Source organism: Ostrea edulis, chromosome 5 (genome assembly GCF_947568905.1).
Source record: "Ostrea edulis chromosome 5, xbOstEdul1.1, whole genome shotgun sequence".
Taxonomy (NCBI): Eukaryota; Metazoa; Mollusca; class Bivalvia; order Ostreida; family Ostreidae; genus Ostrea; species Ostrea edulis.
The window spans coordinates 47075444-47097900 of record NC_079168.1 but is presented as its reverse complement, the minus strand read 5'-3'; the positions used below and the strand labels follow the sequence as shown (position 1 = coordinate 47097900).

The window sequence follows — 22457 nt, the reverse complement described above, 5'->3', positions numbered from 1 at the left end:
AAAATTCCTATGGTGGATTATTTTATTTGATGAACTCTTCAAAATGATACCATGAGTACAAAAACCCCACCATCCATTTATTAGATATGAGATATGGTCATTATACATTGAATACCCTAAGTCGTAAGATATTTTGTGAATAGATGTGCATCTTAAGAAATATATCGGACAGAGCTAAGTATTACAGGTATGAGCGGAAGGAAAGGATAGTATATTTATGACCCCATGTCAGCTTTAAAGTATTCGTACAATATGCAATCCTTTCATTTTGTGAGAGATGCCATAGGTCATTGGTTCGAGTCCTTGCTGCATTAGGCTCACGATTTTTGAGAAAAATATTTCATTTTTTATGTTAAACATTAAAAATAGAACTCATTTAATGCTGACAGCCAAAATGTTGACTTTCTGAATGCAAGAATTTTAGCCTTAAATCTGTGTTATGTAAACAAAGACTCGAGTCTTTTAATTTATACAAACAAACCAGAGAAACAATAATTTTGTAATATAAAGCATCTTAATTCTGCAGAGTCACAAATTTTAACTTTTAGATGACACATTTTACCCAAAGAATGATTGAAATGTGAAAGATATGATAAACTTTGATCAATATCCATTTCTTTTGAAAATTTCGTAAACAATACCATAACCACAATCTTTGTTTACAAAACAAATAATAAACTCCCTAAAATGAGCTTCTGTGATAATGTATAACCTTAATTTTTATGTGAAATCTTTTAAACATATTAGACAGTAGATTTTGATCATTAAAAGTGAAAAACAAAATTTTGGGGAAAATAGTGAAACTAAGTATCATTCTATCGCCAAAGGTTTAGTACATCATTTTAAAACTGTCGTGAATTTTGTTACCCCCCCCCCCCCACCACTCAAAGGGGAGGGTCTTTTTTTTTTTTTATTAGTCCGCAACTTGAACTACTAGTATCAACATCCATACAAGATATAGGTAGACTTCATATGGTTTTAAGGATGTATACTACATCGTCATAATGGCGACTTCTTTTTATAACACCAATATAAATATCGGCAATATTTCTTATAAAATTGATTGTCTAGCTGGGTAGCTCAGTCCGCAGGTTCGAATCCAGCAAGGGTTTAAAATCTCCCCTCCAGATTACTTTCCACTAAAGCAACATTTTTTGACTAATAAATTAAATATGAATGTTTCCAAATTTCAAAATATTATTGTACATATCCTCCACTTTTCATCCATATAAAATTTCTCTGGTGTGTTATTCCTCGTTAAAAAAAGCTATGGCAAGATTTCATTATGCCAAGGTTGTTTGCCAGGTCCAATATCAGAAGGAACACGAGAATAAGGTAGGAAAAATGTCATTAGGAGGAAATTCAATTGAACTTAGTCATCTCGATAACTCGAATGCCATGGATACGTTTAAGTGAGTTGAAATTCACAATGTTTTCTTTATGTATTTTAACCTCATTATTTCTAACCCTCAGATATTTAAAGTTTTATCTTGACCCCACCAAGCTCAAGATAATGAGGTTTGACTGTCTTTTATTGGCCATAAAAGAATAATTGAAAAAATGAATAAATACAAAACGAGACTGTTGAAACTCCTTTAACATTACCTATTTGTCAGCACCCTTCCTCAATTAAAATTGATCATACGCAGAACATGCTCTGATGTATTGAATAAGCGAGACATAAAAACCATATGTAGGCAATAATGGAATATTGCTACACAAATATGGGAAATGTACTTCATCTTGTTTGTCATATAGTCATGTTGGTTGGCTGTTGTTACCAAAAGATTTGATGCATTTAACTAGCAACGTTCATGTAATATCAACTTACAGTTAAAAATAATTAAAAAAAAAAAAACTCCCAAAATAATTACCCTGCCATAAATCTTTTGACTTCCATCTCTCTTTGCTGAGCAGGTGGCAAGTTATTGATTAGCAAATGGACAAGAGACAGTCAAATTCATGTACGATTTTATGCGTGAAAATTTGTGCTTTCGATAACCTTCTTTGATATAAAAATCAATATATGCACCCAGGGGTGCATGAGCCGAGTTGCATGGGATACATTGTAAAGTCAGGAATGATGTGGCATATTTATAATTGTGAAGAACTAATTTCAGTTTTAAACTTTTCGAGTTACTGTCCAGAAACCATGTTCGTCTGAAGTTTTCAATCTATTTTTTGTCACCGTGACCTTGACCTTTTTTCTCTCCAAAATCAATAGGGGCCTTGCTTTGCTGGTATCCAATATATCCAAGTTTCATTTGATTCAAATTAAAAATTTTCGAGTTATCCTCCGGAAACCATTTTTTTTTTTTTTGAATTTTAAATCTATTTTCGGTCACTGTGACCTATTTTCTCCAAAATCAATAGGGGTCTTCCTTACCTGGTACATAACAATATCTTTAAGTATCATTTGATTCGGATTTAAACTTTCTGAGTTATCATCCGGAAACCAAATTTTTCATCTATATTCGGTCACTGTGACCTTGACCTTTGTTCTCCAAAAATCAATAGGGGTCTTCCTTACCTGGTACCCAACAATATATCAAAGTTTCATTTGATTCGGATTTAAACTTTCCGAGTTATCATCTGGAAACCAAATTTTTCATTCTATATTCGGTCACTGCTACCTTGGACCTATTTTCTCCAAAATCACTAGGGGGTCTTCCTTACCTGGTACCCAACAATATATCAAAGTTTCATTTGATTAGATTGTAAACTTTTCGAGTTAACTTGACGCCCAACCGCATCACCAAACCAATAGTAGAGTTCAACTTCGCTGCAACTCGGCTAAAAATGTATTTAATGCAACTCCCAAGCCTATGACACGTTCACATTTTTCATGAACACAATTGTTGTATGAAGAACATTAATTAAACAATTGAGTGGTTAGACAATTTGAATCGATACAAGGGTTCAATTCATTACTATTTCTTTAGTTACATCTTCCCTTTAAAATTGTGTTTGTGACCATTAATATAATAATCAGAAATATTTATGTAATTCTACATTTAAAGGTCAACAGTGCAATATTTTTATCCTTTGTAAGTGCATGCGAGCGTGTTTGGAGCCTCGAGGTCTCAGAGTGCAGACCAAAATAGAATTCGGAGCCTCGAGTGCAGAGCAAAAGAGAATTCGGAGCCTCGAGTGCTCTTTTGTGACAACATCACATGTGTATCTGAGATAATCAACTATTCAAGCCATCACAGTGAACATTACATGTGTATCTGAGATAATCAACTATTCAAGCCATCAAAGTGAACATTATATGTGTATCCGAGATAATCAACTATTCAAGCCATCACAGTGAACATTATATGTGTATCTGAGATAATCAACTATTCAAGCCATCACAGTGAACATTATGTGTATCCGAGATAATCAACTATTCAAGCCATCACAGTGAACATAACTGTTCCAGCATCAAAATATTTCACATAAAATTTAAGTGACCATTTTATATTCTTTCACAGTAATTACCATTTATTGCATATATCAATGTTGTGGAATTCATTTTTTAATACTTTCGTGCAAGCCCTAGGGTCTTCACCATTCATCCATACAGTGCACCAAGGGAATGTTAAATATTCACAAACAAAAACAAGAATTGAATTAAAAATTTACTAGTATCTTGTAAATGTAGTTGTACATGTGTGAATTAACATCCAACATACTGAATTCATTGATGCTTATCATGCCAGTTCATTTCATAATCATAGTTACATATCAAAAAGATTTCAACTCCAGCCTATTTAATGTTTCAATTAGTACAATAAAGCTGATAGATCACCCCAAAACCTGAAGTTGAACAAGTATGGCTTTAGAACTCATTGAAGTCTTGTAACACAGATAATCATCAGAATTCTTAATTTATACAGAATACAATGAACACAAACTTTCTTCAACACTTTTGTGTATACACAGTATACAGCTGCTTCAATCACAATATCATCACATTTCAAATAATTTGATCTGTTTTATGCTCCTACCACAAACATAACTATCTGAATATATATACTATCTTTATTCCTACGCCATTTGATAAACTGCTGGAAGATATACACAGAGCAATAAAGGTCTGATAATTCAACCTGACAAAATATACAGCTTTTAGAACAATGATTGGGATTTAGACACACATCATCACTTTAACTCTACATTAAACGAACCCTTTTCTCAGACCTCACTGTACAATCATCTGACGAAGACCTTGACGCTGGTGACGTAGCAGATGACTCGGATTGTGAGTTCCTTCTCATGGTGACAAGTCCTTGTGGGAAGGAACTGACCACCTGATCCCTCTCCTCATCTGACACAGTTGTCTCACTATGATTAGAAGGGGATGGTGACACACTCGTCGCCCTCTTGTGAATGTCTGTTCTGTCTGGTTTAAGATTGACAACCATGCAGTGGTGAGTGTCTCCCACTGGTGACACCTGGGGATCGCTGCTATTCTTATCCTTCATGATAATCACACCATCATCCATTTCCATGGGGGACAGTTTTGGCATTGATATGGAACTGTCATTCAAACAGGAACTGGAATCAATGAAAGTTAGAGTGGACATGTCTGTGGAAGCAGAGTTACTATCCCTTTGCTTCTGATTAATTTCAGAGTAATCAAATTTCTTTGCCAAAGAGCACTTGACATTGAGATTTGAAACACCATAATAAATGTGTTCCTCTTCATAACTGCTGATTGTGTCATCTGGAAATCTTATTAATGATTGAATGGCTGTAGATCTGCTTTTCTTTGTTGGAAATGTCCTGGCTGAGCGCAGGTATCTTTGCCCATTATTATATTTTTTCCTTTCTGTATACACCATTCTCTTGGCTTCCTTCCAGAGATCCATGGATTCAGTTATTCCATCTGGTGGACTAGCAAGTGGATCTATGGACTTCCATGGACTTGATCTCAATTTATCTTGATCTTTGACTTGTTTCCATTGTTGACCATTCATTTCTGGTGACAACTGTTTACTGAAATTGATGGCTGTACTCTCTCCAGCCCGTAAGTTTTCTTTAAAGGAAGTACTGGGTTTAATGTGTCTCTTGAACATAAAAGTTTTACCTTTAAATCTAATTTTTAAGGTAGTTTTTTGTGGCTTCTCAATGATATTTGACATGTCTACTGCTGGTGGCTCCAATTTCTCCTCCACTTTCTGCTGACTATTGCTTTTCTGTAGCCATTGTTTTATAAGCATCTGATTGGGATTCATTTTGTACTTCAGTTTACCTTTGGAATATTTTCTCTTTCGAGACTTTTCAGTGAAAGATCTTCTAAGAGTCAATTTAGATATTGATCCGTCATTGCAATAATCACTGCTGTTGTTAAAAACATCACTAGAGGATGAATTTCCCCCAAAACATACATCCAAATCTTGATTCAATGAGATCTTAGGTTTTTCTGCTTGTGTACAAACAGGGTTAATGTTAGCACTTTCATTTATACAACTAGAAACCGCTTCCTTTTCACTTGACAGATTTTTATCGACTGGAAGAGAACCAACACTGCACTCCATCACAGTCCCATTTCCAGAATCTGCTGTTTGCTGAAGTTCAGACCTACTAGTCACAGTAGCTGAAGCCTTTGATCTGATCTTTTTCTGTTCAGCTCCCGAACTGCTGCTGTTTCTGACAGAACTCCTCTTTCTTAGTTTTTTGGGTCTACTTTCTGATTCTGATTCAGAGCTGTCCACATCAGCCCAGAGCATATCAATATCGAGACCCAAACGTTTGCGTAGACTGTCATTTTGCAGTTTTTTCCTTTTTAGTCTCCTCCCTTCTCTGGTCAGTTCACCTGGGTCATCAAGGTATATGTAGCCTTTCCTCTGTGGTGGGGGAGTAGCTTCTGGAGAGGTTTTTTTCAATAAGCTCTGGGCTTGAGATTCTGTTTTGTCATCCAGACCAACAACATCCACCTCTTCATCCCCTGAAACAACAGCTTTACTGGCAATTTGCTTTTTGGTGACTGCAGAAGACATCATAGTTTGACTTCTTTGCTGTGTATTGAAGAGTAATTTTTGTTTTCCACTGCATTTTGATAATGATATACATGTACTCTCATGCTTTTCAGGTGATTCAAGTGATACCAGATTCATTGCTGACATATTGCAACTTCCTGGACTCGACATGTGAACATCTGAACAAGAGAATTCATCTTCTGACATAACATCAGACGTCACTAATGGAGTGGTCAGTTTTCTAAAGCCGTTAGCTTGTTGCTGATATTCACTCTTGCCCTTATTTTCCAGGTTTGGGTCATCTTGTCGCCGATTTGCACGAGGAAAGGGGAGCTTCTTCATTCCCTTTTTCTTTTTTACTCCATTACATTTATTCACTATGAAATAGGAGCAAAATCAATCAAGATATAAGAATTTTTGAAATCACAAGCACTCAACAACTGGACTACACCAATGAGCTTGCATCAATGAAAGCATACCCAAGTAAAATGTTTATCTCCATATAATTAATGTATAGAAACCAATAATTTAAAGCTGAATGATCTGATTTTCAAGTATTATTTTTGTATAGAATTACTGTAAAGCAAATTAATTAGTTTTAGAGTTATTAACTTTCCCTTAATTACATGCTTGAAAACATTTGCACGAAAAAAAAACACCCCACCCAGTGAGATCATTTAAAAAGTAAATAGAGCGAGTATGCATAAATTATACATTGTGTTAGGTGTCTATAAATAGCCCCATGCGCGTTAGGGGAATCCCAACATGATGTATCTTTTTTTGGGTAATATTTATGTAACAAATATAGAAAAAAACAAGGAATCATAAAATAAAAAACAAATAATTCCTGCTTCCTGTCAGTGACTAGACTAAATCTAAAAACTAGATTCATTGTCTGAAACTTTTGTTATACACTAAGCACCTTGTGCATAGCTTTGTTTTGGTAAGATTTTCTGCATAGTTTGCTAATGTCCAAATGATTTTTTCATGGTGCCCCACCTCTTAGTTCTTTCAACCGAAAATATTTCCAAACTATGGATTTTTTGCTTGAATACTGGATGATCAAATAGAAAATTCAAACTGGAATTGAAAAATCTCCAAAATACACACATAACACATTTTGAAAATTGATTATTGAAAAAAATTAATTTGATTATCGCTAAGAATAAAATAATTGATTGATTTTCCACTATATTCGATCATAGGAACAACACTAATAATGTATGATATGACATTACATAAATGATGATTTAACAGCATTTTTACAAGATGGAAAAAATTTGTCGAAATTCAGACCATACAACTTTAATAATCAAGACACATTCTTCTAATTCATAAATATTTACATTTCTCCTCTATTTCAAAGCAGTCTGGACACATGTAGTCATCAGGGCCCACTTTGATGATGTTGTGACACCCTACATGTGAGCCTGTGGACCCACACCAGTCACAAACCAAGATCTCCCACTTCCTGTCAAATCAACATCAAATCACAAAGGTTTATTAAGGAATGAAATTTTAACTCATTTTATACAATACAAAGTTGGGCAGTTTACGCATTATAAGCCACAAAGTGGTTTATAAAATATGTTGTTTTTACATGGGTATAGTTCTAACTGTATTTTACTTATCTTTTTGCAGACTTTTTAGCAATAAACATTCAAAGTGACAATATTTTGTTTTTACCTCTCTGTATAATATGATGACATGTAAATATGGTTGATTAAATGATTGTGCACACATAATTTTTTTAAGCAATGTTTTGTTTGGAGTAAATAGAAAACTGCAGAGGTAATAAAGGCACATCTACATGCATTGTCAGCATGGACAATCAATACCCTTCCTTATGTTTTGACTTGAGGCACTAAAGTGAAGGCAAATTGGGGAGAAAGCTTTGTAGGTGTAAATAATGAGTACACAAACAATAAGCCCCATTAAATTAGCTGACTTCTAATTTTGGTGCAAAAGGCCACTGGCCCTAAATTTAATGGCACACCAAATTTTCTCGTTTAACAGAGTTCTTTGTCAACAGTTCACATGTTATTGAAGCACCAGGAAACATTGGGGTAGGTCGAAAACAAGCAAAGGAATGACTGACTCCAAACATGCAGTGCACAAGGCGAGTAGCAAATTCAAGGATTAGTTAAAAGTATCATTAGGCCCAAGGGCTATGAAATCTATAATAATTTTCTTGTTCTGCATATAATATTCAGCAGCAGTATAAAATAAGACATGTTCTTAAAACAACAAGATGTGTTTGTGAAACACAAATGCCCTCGATAATGGCCAATTCCGAAGATGGCCAAGGTCACAAGGTGAAATATCTTGGTACCAGTAGAAAGATCTTGTCACAAGAAATGCTATGTACAATATGAAAGCTCTAATATTTACCATTTAGAAGTTATGACCAATGTATATTTTTTTCAAAGTAGGTCAAATGTCAAGGTCAAAAGGTTTAGTACCAACGGAAAGGTCTTGTCACAAGGAATACTCATGTGAAATATCAAAGCTCTATCACTTACTGTTCAAAAGTTATTAGCAAGGTTATAGTTTCAGACAGAATTACAGAATGAGACAGGACAAAAACAATATGCCCCCCCGATCTTCGATCTCGGGGGCATAAAAATGCCCTTGTATGGGCACCATACAGAGAAAGACATAATATATGTTATATCAAATCTATATGCCTATTTTGGACCCGCCCTCGAGTCAGAACCCGGAGGTTACGAAATTCATGATCTTTTTTGCCTTTCCTAAATGTATACAGTATCAGCAAAATTAAAGAAGTCTTTCAAATGATGAACACAATATTCACTGTAATAATTTTGACTCCATCCTGGAACCAAAATCCATACTACTGGGATTATGAAACTTACGATTTCAGTAAAGGACTACCTGCTTCTTTTAAATATCTATCTAATTCTAATTTAGTATCCATAATATTAAAGCAGATGTCATTTATATATTTTACACATAAACACTTTATGCCAAGTTTGGTCCTACCTTGGAGTCAGAACCTCTACCCTTGGGATCATGAAATATATAATTTTGGTAGAGGCCTTCCTACTCTACTTGACAATGCATTAAGTTTTTTTTCTTAACAGATGTGCAGTTCATTCAGCAAATCATTTAATATAATTAAGAAATTGAGTGGGATTTTGTGTGGGTCCTGCAAGTTGATAAGTTTTAAAGAGATCTGCAGTGTAATATTACTTCATGTTTTGTTTGCATAAGGCTATACTTCACTACTCACCCTCCATCTTTGTTGTAATCTCGCCCTTTGTCACATCGACATCTATAGGCATCACAGTGGAGGTACCTCACCAGCAGATCAGTGAAGGCATTAGGCTCTGTCTCCCATGCTGCATCCCTGTCAAGAAATTCATTTAGTTGAAACCAAGAGTAGCTGAAAATGTGAATTATCATGAAGTACACTTTCTGCAAAAACCATAAAAATGGGTAATATATAGTACCTATCACCTCTGATATGGATCACCTGATATGGAATAAATTGTTAGTAATTTTCAATTTTTGAGATCTCATCACTCTCACTAATAATACCAAATTTAAATCCTCGCTAAAAATTCTGCTTATACAGTAATACATCATCACAATATTTTAAAAGGAAGTTCATCACAAATGCATTTCTTTATCAATTTATAAATTATTACCTAACTTCTTAGCTTAAAGTGAGTAAAGTGTTAGACTGCCAATGAAAGACTGACAGACAGATCATGAAATTGAGAGGGGAAAGTTTTTCTCTCTCCACTTTGATTTTACAAAAAAATGAAATTTTTCACTGAAGAATTTGCCATTACCATTAGATCTGTCATCAACTACAACTTTATACCTGTGCATTATCCCCCCCCCCCCCCCTTAAAGAATAAATATATACCATGGAGTAAATGACGGTTTTTAAAGGTAAAAACCCCTGTTTATAAGATATCTATACTTACCTGCATCGAACATTTTGCAATATGTCACAGACTCCTACTACTATGCCCAAATAATTTTAGAATGAGTTATCTTCCCTAAACCCACTCTTCAATATCCAACATCCGGGTACCTCAGTTTATGTGAGGGAAAATATAAAATACACCCCTTAAAATTCTAAAAGTGGGGTGGGTAAGGAATATGCAGGTAAGTATAGATATCTTATAAACAGGGGTTTTACCTTTAAAAACCCTCAGTTTATTTCAGTATCTATACTTACCTGCATCGAACATTTTGCAACAAACAGAATTTGTAGCCATAGGAGGAGGGATTAGAGTAAATTAAAAAATCTTCTCACACTTACTGTTTCTTTTTCTTTGCCCACTTCATTGTCTTCAAAATAGAAGATCTGGCAAAGTTTTCCTCTCCCCAAGATACATCTTTCAAATAGAATGAGGTGAAGGTATTCTCAGAGGCCCAGTGAGCTGCTTGAAGAATCTCTTTCACTGAGGCTCCATTAAACAGGGCCCCAAGATGATGCCAAGCGTCTGGTATCATGAGCTCTAACTTCCTTCAAGTTCAGTTCAGGTGAATTTTCATAGACATGCAATCTAACTAGAAATAGAGCCTTTAGCTGCAGGCCTATGTAAATTCTTGATATGTAAGAAAAAGTGCATCATTTTGATTTCTAAAATCCTTTGTACTCTTTCTGTACATCTTTAGACATCTGCATGGATACAGCAACAGAGCCGCAACAGATCATCTGGCTCTGTTGCGAACTTGTCAAATCTAGGAATAAAATGGGATTCCATACTTTACCAAGTCGCTGAGTCTTGGCTAAAAACTGTAGATTAGGAAGAAGTCGAATTCCTGAAGGTTCTTCTCTAAAATTTAATTCCTTGACTGACAAAGCATGTATTTCACTCACGCAAGCTGCAGATGCTAAAGTCACCAGAAATACAGTTTTCCAAGTCAAATATTTGATATCTATGGACTCAATGGGTTCAAAAGGGTGTTTAGTCAGAGCCCATAACACAGTTGGCAAATCCCAATTAGGTAACAATGGCTTAAATGAAGGATTTGAATTGAAAATCCCTTTAATCAAGTCAGTCAAGCTCTTTTCAGAACTTACTGTACTCTTGCTCCAGGCCTTGTGAACTGTGGCAATAGCTGGCCTATAACCAGAGATGGTGGATGCTCTGCATCCTTTTGTCTCATGCAAATATATATCAGAAAAAAAGTCCTCTATAGGGGCAGAATGTGGACTGACACATTGTTCACTACACCAGCTTCTGTATATCCACAGTCTGGCCTCATAGACTCTTTTGGTTGATGCTCTTCTCCTCTTATCCATGTAGCTCTGAGCTTTTGAAGAAAATTTTCTCTTAGTCGGCTTAAGATGGATATTTTCCAAGCTACTTGCCTTAGACTTTTTGGGTCTGGATGAACAGCTTGACCTCTTTTCTGTGTTAACATCCTTGACATTACTGGAATTTTTCTTGGATGGTCTATGAGGAGTTCCAGGAGCAATGGATGAAGCCCTCTGCCCTTCTTTGGAACTAAAAAGAATGTGCTGTAGACACCTAAGCCTTCCTGGCTCTTTGGTACTGATTCTATTGCTCTTTTTTCTAATAATTTTCTTATTTCTTTGGATATACATATATTTTTCTGTAATGAACTGAATGCAGTTTCTCTTATGCCACTTTTTGCTGGCCTGGAAGTAAACTGAAGACGAAGTCCTTCCTGGACTATGTTCACAACCCATTGATTGGAAGTTATTTTCTTCCATTTCTCTACGAATTCTGAGTCTGCCTCCGACTGGCGGAATCTGTGCTTCTATTTGGCCTACTGTTTTCTTGGACAAAACCCCGATTTAGGGTTTTCTGGCTTTTTAAAACTTTGTTTACCCTGCAGTCTGTATCGAAAGGAAGAACTATCCTTTGACTTATCCTGTCTATCATAACCTTCAAAATTCCTCTTTTTAGAAATCGAGTATGCTGTCTATCTGAACATTTTGATCCTCTAGAGTCATCAACTTTCCTTTATACAAGTCTCTTCACTTTAAATCCCTGAGATGCTGAGTTTCCTTCGCATCTCGCAGGTTCTCTGCACAGTTATGCAAAACCTCAAAAATCTTTTCCCCAAACAATTTAGGACCAATTGCAAACTGGGGTAGCAATTTATTCTCAGTTGCTTTATTTTCAAAAGCCATGTCTTTCAAATAAAGACTTCTTCTAGCAGTAACAGAGTTAAGCATAAATCTGGAAGTCACATCGGCAATAGAGTGAAACAGCTGAGATAAATCTTGGATAGCCTCTTGTCTGTCCTCATCAGAAACTGCTCTGTCTAAAAATTGTAATCAATGAGCCATAGGAAATCTGTCTCAGTAACAGTCTCGAACTCATGTCCATTTTTCTAAACTCACTGTTTGTAGATTCAAATGCCTTGTTGTTAAACTTATAAGGCATTGCACCTTTCTGGCTTCTAAGTTCAGATGAACACATGATGCATTCTTCAATGTTTTCATCTAACTGTGGTGAGGAATTAAACTTTTTAAAGTGGTATTCATTCACCGAGTACTGATGATCATCAGATGATCGAAAACATCTAATTCTACCCCTATCTTGCCATTCTTTGTCAACCTCTTCGAGCGCGTGTACAATCGAACCCTCTAAAGGAAGACTGAACTGTCTTGCGTCTTTTGGAGTTAGTAAATGCTCGGCAACATATGACTTGTACTCCGACTCTCCGCTCTTTTCCTTCATAGGAATACTGAGATCTGATGTAACTCTGGAAACAAAACCTTTCCAATCAACTTTGATGTACCTGGGTTGGAAAAAGTTAGCTGACCAGTGTCTGAGCGACTGTCTGCTTCATCAAATTCACGTGATGATTCAGTGATGCACAATACATCTCTATCATCTTCAGAATCTACAGGTGAATCTGAAACGTTTCTAGAGAGAGGTTGAAACTTGCTAAATCTCTTGCGTTTAGTACTTGACCCATCTTGGTCCAATTCTTTCGGTGCCTCAGCCGGACCTTGCTTAGAGTTAGATAGTAATTTGGCAACTCTCCTGTCTATAATATCCTGCATATTTCCCATCATCCATGGTGGGAACATGAAATTCATATGCCCTTGTGGCGCTTGTCCTCCCATACTTAATGGAAGAAAATTGGTCATACCCACTGCAGTTGCAACATTTTGGCTCATGTGGTCATAGGAATGACCTGGCCTAGTAATAGGGCTCGCATGTTCCGAGGATGGAACGGCCGTACAATTGTCCGAAATGTCATGGGAATGACTGGACGTAGCAGCTTCGTTGCTGGTAACAGGAATCTTTTCTGAGGACAGAACAGTGGGAAACTCTAATGTAGGCTCAACATCTAGAACACGAGTGGTCTTGTCCCGCGAAGACTCCATGGGCGTGACAACTTTCTTACTTTTAAAAGGGTCCACTTGCGTCACCCCTGTTCTTTCCTCACATGGTCTTGACACTGTTGTAGGCTTCTTGATTTTCTGCTTGTGTTTTTCTATCATGCGTGCCACGTTTCTCTTTAGACCAAGTTCTACAGACCTTACACGGAAGAGCTTCTGAGCAAGACCGATGTCGATAACAATCTTCATGCTCATCAATACATGACATCTCCCTGCAACATCGTTTACATTCCTTATACGAATCCTCTGCCATGCTTGAACCGCGTGGTTGACACGAGGAACGATAATCTTAACTAAAATAGAGTATAAAATCAAATATGGTAAAAAAAAGAAAAAGAAGCTCTTAAACCTACAGAACACTCTAGCTCAAGATTTATGTCAAGTAAATAAAAGATAAATGCACAGTAGAGGTAAAAAAGCCTGTAAATTTTTCACCAGAGAAAAATCCGTGTGAAACAAAATGGCTGCCCGAACATAAACTGAGGTACCCGGATGTTGGGTATTGAAGAGTGGGTTAAGGGAAGATAACTCGTTCTAAAAATTATTCGGGCATAGTAGTAGGAGTCCGTGACATATTGCAAAATGTTCGATACAGGTAAGTATAGATACTGAAATAAACTAAGCACAAAGAAATCAGATTGCTTTGTATGTGTGTAGTAGTGGTAGGTGTATGTGTGCTGTAATGGTAGGTGTACGTTTGTGGTAGTGGTAGGTGTATATGTGTGGTAGTGGTAGGTGTATGTGTGTGGTAGTGGTAGGTGTATGGTAGTGGTAGGTGTACATGTGTGGTAGTGGTAGGTGTACGTGTGTGGTAGGTGTACATGTGGGGTAGTGGTAGGTGTATGTGTGGTAGTCAAGTGGTAGGCGTACGTGTGGGGTAGTGGTAGGTGTACGTGTGGGGTAGTGGTAGGTGTACGTGTGGGGTAGTGGTAGGTGTACGTGTGGGGTAGTGGTAGGTGTACGTGTGTGGTAGTGGTAGGTGTATGTGTAGGTGTACCTAGTACAGAATATTAGGTGGACCTACTTCCAATATTTGGTGAACTCAAGCTACCAGTCCATCATTAGTGTTGAACCCTGTATAAGAGGTATTATAAAGGACAAGCTTTATCAAATCTAATTGTTATGGAAGTGTTTGAAAGTTAACTACTCACTGATCTGGAATGTGGACTCCCATCCTTAGCATTTCCCTCTGGAAATCATCCTTGTTGTTACAAAGTGGACATTTGAAAAAATACAACCCAGCTGTTGTGGCATGTTTCTGAAAATAAAATAATAAAACTGGACAACATTGAAAATACACACACAAATCAATATTCTATAAATAACAAGTGACTCTCGATAATGCGAAGTTCAAGAGACCTTGAGAAAACTTTGAGAGATCAAGAGTTTGAGAGATTGAAGGTCGAATTAAGTCTGGAAATTTATGGCCTGATATCTATGGTTCAGATTTCATAGTAACGGAGAGTGTATATTAACGACAACCTGGGATTATTTTGACACATTTTCCTTTGTATTTTACAGTCAATGGCATGCTTCTAAATCATGTTCTCAAAACTGCTGTCTCATTCTTAAGCAAAAACAAACTTTTCAAAATTACATGATGATGGAGAGCTATCCGGTCTCCAGTAAAATTGTAAGCCATTGATTATCTATCCCCAAACCAATCACTGGTACAGGGTTCAAACTGACCAATAAAAGAATTGATTATTTATCTCAAAAAGAGCACAGTTGTTGTCTCAACTAAGTAAATAACATGGCCATCCTAGCCCCAAGCATTCACTGTTTTTGGTAAATTCAAAGGGAAAATCATTATATGTTTGATTGATGGCGGGTATACACAACCATCACTTCTAAATAACAAGAGGCCCATGGGCCACATCGCTCACCTGAGTCACCTTGGCCCATATCTGAAGACTTTCCATATATATTTGCATGTAAAACCTTAGTCCCTATTATGGCCCCAACTACCCCTGGAAGCCATGATTTTTGCAAACTTGAATCTACACTACGTCAGAAAGCTTTCATGTAAATGTCAACTTCTTTGGCCCAATGGTTCTTAAGAAGATTTTTAAAGATATTTGTATGTAAAACTTTGAACCAACCCCCCCCCCCCCCCCCCACTTGTGGCCCCATCCTAACCCCCCGGGGACCATGATTTGAACAAACTTGAATCTGCACTATGTCAGAAAGTTTTCTTGTAAATATCAGCTTTTCTGACTCAGTGGTTATTGAGAAGAAGATTTTAACTATATATTTGTATGTAAAACTTTGATCCTCCTTGTGGCCCCATCCTACCCCCGGGGGCCATGATTTTAACAAACTTGAATCTGCATTATGTCAGAAAGTTTTCATGTAAAAATCAGCTTTTCTGGCTCAGTGGTTCTTGAAAAGAAGATTTTTCCTATATATTTGTATGTAAAACTTTGATCCCCTATTGTGGCCCCATCCAACCCCCGGGGCCCATGATTTGAACAAACTTGAATCTGCATTATGTCAGGAAGCTTTCATGTAAATCTCAGCTTTTCTGGCTTAGTGGTTCTTGAGAAGAAGATTTTTAAAGTTTTTCCCTATATATTTGTATGTAAAACTTTGATCCCCCCTTGTGGCCCCATCCTACCCCTGGGGGCCATGATTTGAACAAACTTAAATCTGCAATATGTCAGGAAGCTTTCAGGTAAATTTCAGCTCTTTTGGCCCAGTGGTTCTTGAGAAAATTGACACCCTATTTTTGTGATTATCTCCCCTTTGAAAGGGACATGGCCCTTCATTTGAACAAACTTGAAAGCCCTTCACCCAAGGATGCTTTTGGCCAAGTTTGGTTGAAATTGGCCCAGTAGTTCTGAAGAAGAAGATAAAATTGTGAAAAGTTTACAACAACAACGACAGACAGCGGACAAATTTTGATCAGAAAAGCTCACTTGAACCTTCGGTTCAGGTGAGCTAATAAGAGTTACAAACATCGAAATGCTTTACCTCACCCAAAGTTTACTGCTCAAGATCAAGAATGAGGTTCAAAAGGTCAATCTAGTAAATTTGCTTAAAGAGGTACACTACATTGTCATAATGATTGACTGCTGTTTAAAACATGAATGAAAATATAAATATCAGCAATATTTGTCTACTAATATTTGCAACCTGGGTCTACTCGGAAAAGGCGAGCGTGGATTAGCGGTCATTAATTATAATTGATGTAGCCGCGGGTGTGAAAGTGTGACTTAACGACACCAGGTATAGTAAGCAGAGCGGAAAATTGACTGCACTTCGAGATAAACCAGGTGAATTTAGGGTATGGGACCTTGAAAATACTTCGACATAAGCGGAGTATTCGAGATTACCATGTTCGAAATATCAAGTTTTTAAAATCATTTATATAGGGAAAACGGCCGGGACAGGCGGTTGACTTCAACTCAAGCGGGGTATTCGAGATAAACCATTTTCGAGATACAGATATTTTACTGTAAATTGCATTTATTTTTACTAAATGAAGTACATTTGAAATGTTTTAATTTCAAAATATTGTTATACATATGCTCCACTTTCCAACCGTATCAAATTTCTCTGATGTATCATTCCTCCATATTAACTCATATAGAGAAAAAAAATTGGGACCACGAGATCAAAAACTTCAATAGATGTGCGAGCCATCTCGAGTCACCTGTGTAGTTTATGAAGGTTAAATATAACTAGATTCATCAGTTGATATATATATATGGGAAATTGATAGTACTTTCAGAAATTTTTGTTGTTGAAATAATGAAATACTGTTGTAATTACTGAAACATATAATACTGAGCAATTTTCCTTGAATTCAATTTTTGGTGACAAAATGACAGCTAACGCCCCTTTAATTTTTTAAGTCCAAGGGTCATTACTCAGCAAATAATCAATGGCTTTAAAAAAGTGTGGAAAAATGATTTGCTAGACTGACAAACAGATGGAGTGCAAACCTAGTTCCCTTTAGCTCCACAATCTATACATAGACTTACTAATTTCTGTTATTTTCCCCTGTCAATCATCCAAACTACCAACCTGTATGCACATTCTGTGGAACCACGAGCCTCTACAGCATGGTGATTTGAGAGTGTCATGACAAGGTCTGTTGACCACAGAGGTCATACAGATTGCACAGGTCATGAACTCCGTTTCCCCCTCTGAGCATTCTGTCTGCTGTGGTCGATGTTCAGAGCAATATGAACTGGAAACAAGAATATTTATTTCAGTAGTCTGAATGAATATTGTCATGAACATAGTATAGTACTAAGTAACCTTTTCCTTATTTTTGTAAAAACAAGAGGTACTGTGAGCAATGCTCACTAAGAATACCCCCCGCTTACCCCAATCTCCCAAAGGGTGTTGTTAATAGGTATAAATTACCTCTTTCTTGAGTGTAAAAATATAGTATGCCTTTGTAGAAGAAAATGGAAGATATAGTCCGAACACAAATCCATGGCATAAACCTATAATTTTGACCTTGAGATCAAAGGTCAAGGTCATAAAGAGGTCATGAATGTACATGACACATAGTCTCATGGTGATACACCCATGTCTTATGGTATGACTATGTCAAAACCCTATAATCAATTTTGACCTTGAGGTTAAAGTTCAAGGTCATATAGAGGTCATGAAGGTACTCTACACATCGTCTCATGGTGATACACTCATGTGACAAATATGGTATGTCTATGTCAAAGAACAAAGAAGTCATAGCCCTGACACGAATCCATTGTAAAAACCTTTAATTTTGACCTTGAGGTCAAGGTCATGATGGTACATGACACATCGTCTCATGGTGATACACTCATGTGTCAAATATGGTATGCCTATGTCAGAGAACAAAGAAGTTATGGCCCGGACACGAATCCATTGTAAAAAAAAACAACCCTTAAATTTTGACCTTGAGGTCAACGTCATATGGAGGTCATGAAGGTACATGACACATCGTCTCATGGTGATACATCATGTGTCAAATATGGTATGCCTAAGTCAAAGAACAAAGAAGTTATGGCCCGGACACGAATCCATTGTAAAAAAAAACCCTTTAATTTTGACCTTGAGGTCAAGGGTCAAGGTCATGAAGGTACTCGACACATTGTCTCATGGTGATCTACCTGTGTGCCAAATATGGTATGCCTAAGTCAAAGAACAAAGAAGTTATGGCCCGGACACGAATCTGCACAGACAGACGGTCGGACAGACAGAACTTCTTTCGGGGGGGGGGGGGATAATAAATATCAAAGGAAATTGGATTGATTGATTGTATCTTATTTAACGTCTCTCTTGAGAATTTTCACTCATATGGAGATGTCACCAAGACTTGGTGAAGGGCTTCAAATTTAGACCTTTACTCGGTGTTTAAGGCCATTGAGCTGTGAGGGTTCTTTAGCGTGCCACACCTACTGTGACAAGGGACATCCATTTTTAAGGTCATCTCCGAGGACCCGCAACATTCACACCTGATGCCGAACGTTTGATGATGGAACTGTCACTACCTATTTTAACGACTTGGGTCTTTCGTGGCCGAGATTTTAAACCCGGTCTTCCGCATGCGGGGAGAACGCTCTAACCTCTAGGCCACCGCGGCAGTCTAAAGGAAATTGGAATTCATCTGCAAAGCAACAAATCAGCAGAAACAATTTTAAAATACTAAAAGGACTAGAGCTCTACCAATAGTACTAATCTCCCAAGGACACTCCTAAAGTTTGGAAAAGTACGCAGTGCTAAGCACTATTAATTCTGAGTATGCACATTTTCAATTCAGTCTACACATATGTAAAAAGGTAGTTTCATGAAAGTTTTAAAATTGTTGATTATAGGAAAATGACCAAGAAAAATTACATTATGTTCTTTTGACTTTCGTAATTTACATCATTATCCTCAAAACTGAAAAGTATTCCAGGTTTTTTGTTTTTGGGGGGGGGGGGGGGGGACGGACTTTTGATCAACTTTTCACATGTGCTACAATATGTATCAGCTTTGATGACAAAAAAAAATAAGCAAACGAGGAAGATTTTAGAAACATATATGTCCCCTGAGTGGCAATATTGAAAGTGATCAACTCTAAATTTAGAATGTAATAATAGTTGAAAATATAGGTTATATACTTGTCAAAGACAACCACAATACTAAGTTTGATCTCTCAGATGCTGAGCAAATATTTTCAAATAACCAGTCATAAAAACAATGACCTTTGACCTTGTGAATTTTAAACCAATGGAGGTCATTTACTCTTTAGGGGATACCAGTGTACCTAGTTTGATGTCTATCAAATAGGGTTCTAATGATGTTTTACTGTGTTCAGTTTGACCCTTGACCTTAAAATCAGGGGTCATCTAATCCTTAGATAGAACCAGTGTTCCAAATTTGATGTCTGTCAAGCAAAGGGTTCTTGACGTATTGAGCAGACAACACTTGGTCTACTGACTGAACAACAGGTGCTAGCCAATATGTCTCCCTTATCAAGGACAATATAAATTTTTTTTATGTACACTACTATAGAGTTCCTTATTTCTTGCAAGTACTGTTCTTGTTCAAATCACAAGAACATAAAATTGCAAATTCAGACCTTAAAAAGACTTGTATTTTGTGTCCACCATCTTGTAACAAAAATTGATATTCAATTTTTAAAGAAAGGGATTCTATACAAAAAATAAATAATAAAAATCAAATATCAGTTATGGTAGTAATTTTTGTTTTGTATGTTGGTATGGTGATAATTCCTTATACTGAGATGATTAAAGACGACGAAGACATCCCTAATAAACAACATGCATCATGTGTTTTAAATGTTTACGATGCATGTTGGGAGGATTTGCTTAAAAATTTAGAGAAACACAAGATGTCCATGGGCCACATTGCTCACCTGAGTCACATCCCTGCTGTTTTTAAAGCTATTGTGATTCTAAAAAGATTTTTTGCTATCTTTAATCCCATGAAAAATTTGAACCCATCTTGTGGCCTCATGCTAGCCTATATATAAGGCCACGGCACAACCATATGAGGCCACAAGGTAAAAAAATCATTGTATGAAATGTAAGGCAAGGTGTCAAGCCACTTTTGGTCTAAAAAATATAGGGTTATAGGATTTTTTTTTTTTTGCAGTTGATAGGGCAAATATAGGGATTTTTACAGCAGATTCATAGGAATAAATAGGGTTTTTATTAAAGAATTTGAATAAGTTTATTGTTTCTGCATAAAAATCTAGCAAGCATAGTATCTTACTGGAGAAGAAATAATATTAAACATAAACAAAGACAAAATCTTTTCAGATGTGGACAGTTTTCCATCCAATAGACAGTTCTTATACAATCATCATAGTTATTCTCTTCATAACAATCTAATTAAATATCAATCTAGCATCAGCTCCTGGATTTTTGGTTTTTTCCCCTTCTTTTATCATTTTTGAAAATAGGACTTGTCACTTTTAAAAATTTTTTATATAGGGCTTTATAGGGATTTGAATGACTTATAGGGAAAATATAGGAACCTTCAAGTTTATAGGAAAATATAGGAATAAGAACTTGAGACCCTGGACTTGACACTCTGCTATAGTGGAACCCTGTTATTATGTTCCCCCTTTTAATATGTTAATCCGCATATTACGTTGGAATTTCAAAGCACAAAACCATTTCTTAACAAATCTATATAAAATAGACCTCATTATTACGTTGTCCCAAGATGCCAGGACTCGGTATTACGTTGTAAAAATTCCGACAAAAACGTAATAAACCCCTAATTATTCAATAGTGATTCCCAAAATAATAAGCCATTCACACCTTGGCTCCCCCAGGCAGTCACCATGTAAATTTCCTGGTCTGTTAGGGGATTAGAGACACTTGACTGGTCACGCTTTGATAGATCTAGCAACATCAATACAGGTGAATACCCCATATCAAAGCCAGTGATAAGCAATTAAACAATGTTTATTTAGAAATTGTACTCAATAAAATTTTTACTTCATTTTTCATATTTTGATGATCAAAGAAATAATAATTTCTCAACCATATGCGTGTTTGATTGCATTTGATATTAAAACTCTATTTATGGACAGCATGTAGGACAAAATCTATTGTATCACAGTTGAAACAGCTTGGACATAGTTAGGTGCAACTCGGCTCATGCACCCCTGGGTGCATATATTAATTTTTTTCTTCTCTTTTAGTTGAAATCATTTGCCGATACATTGGTAGAAAATCAAGATATGCACCCACAGGTGCATGAGCCGAGTTGCATGGGATACATTGTAAAGTCAGGAATGATATGGCAAATTTATAATTGTGAAGAACTAATTTCAGCTTTAAACTTTTCGAGTTACTGTCCAGAAACCATATTTGTCTAAAGTTTTCAATCTATATTCGGTCACTGTGACTTTGACCTTTGATTTTTTCTCTCCAAAATCAATAGGGGCCTTGCTTTGCTGGTATCCAACAATATATCCAAGTTTCATTTGATTCAAATTAAAATTTTTGGAGTTATCCTCCTGAAACCAAAATTGTTTGGAATTTAAAATCTATTTTCGGTCACTGTGACCTTGACCTTTGACCTATTTTCTCCAAAATCAATAGAGGTCTTTCTTACCTGGTACATAACAATATCTTTAAGTATCATTTAATTTGGATTTAAACTTTACGAGTTATCATCCGGAAACCAAATATTTCTGAAATTCTCATTCTATATTCGGTCACTGTGACCTTGACCTTTTTTCTCTCCAATATCAATAGGGGTCTTCCTTACCTGGTACCCAACAATATATCAAAGTTTCATTTGATTCGGATTTAAACTTTCGGAGTTATCATCCGGAAACCAAATTTTTCTGAAATTTTCATTGTATTTTCGGTCACTGTGACCTTGACCTTTGACCATTTTTCTCCAACATCAATAGGGGTCTTCCTTACCTGTTACCCAACAATATATCAAAGTTTCATTTGATTAGATCGTAAACTTTTCGAGTTTTCATCCGGAAACCAATTGTTGACGCCCAACTGCCCGCCCGCATCACCAAACCAATAGCCGAGTTCAACTTCGTTGCAACTCGGCTAAAAATTCCTAATTTGTTCGATTTTGGCGCTATTTTCCCCAATTTAATGGGTACCGGTTCTAGTGGGTAGAAAAAAATATTGCTGGAA

General features: G+C 36.4%; 1 protein-coding gene across 1 annotated transcript in view; it reads right to left on the bottom strand.

Annotated features, from left to right (window-relative positions):
• Positions 1–3610: 3610 nt before the first annotated feature.
• Positions 3611–22457, bottom strand: part of LOC125651564 (uncharacterized) — a 35323-nt gene continuing 16476 nt past the window's right edge. Inside the window, exons 6-10 of the mRNA XM_048880219.2 lie at positions 17365–17530; positions 14487–14593; positions 9220–9336; positions 7313–7437; positions 3611–6343 (exon numbers count right to left, since the gene is read on the bottom strand). Of these exons, the coding sequence (XP_048736176.1) occupies positions 4158–6343; positions 7313–7437; positions 9220–9336; positions 14487–14593; positions 17365–17530 (2701 nt within the window). The 3' untranslated portion in view covers positions 3611–4157. The remainder of the gene's footprint in view (positions 6344–7312; positions 7438–9219; positions 9337–14486; positions 14594–17364; positions 17531–22457) is intronic.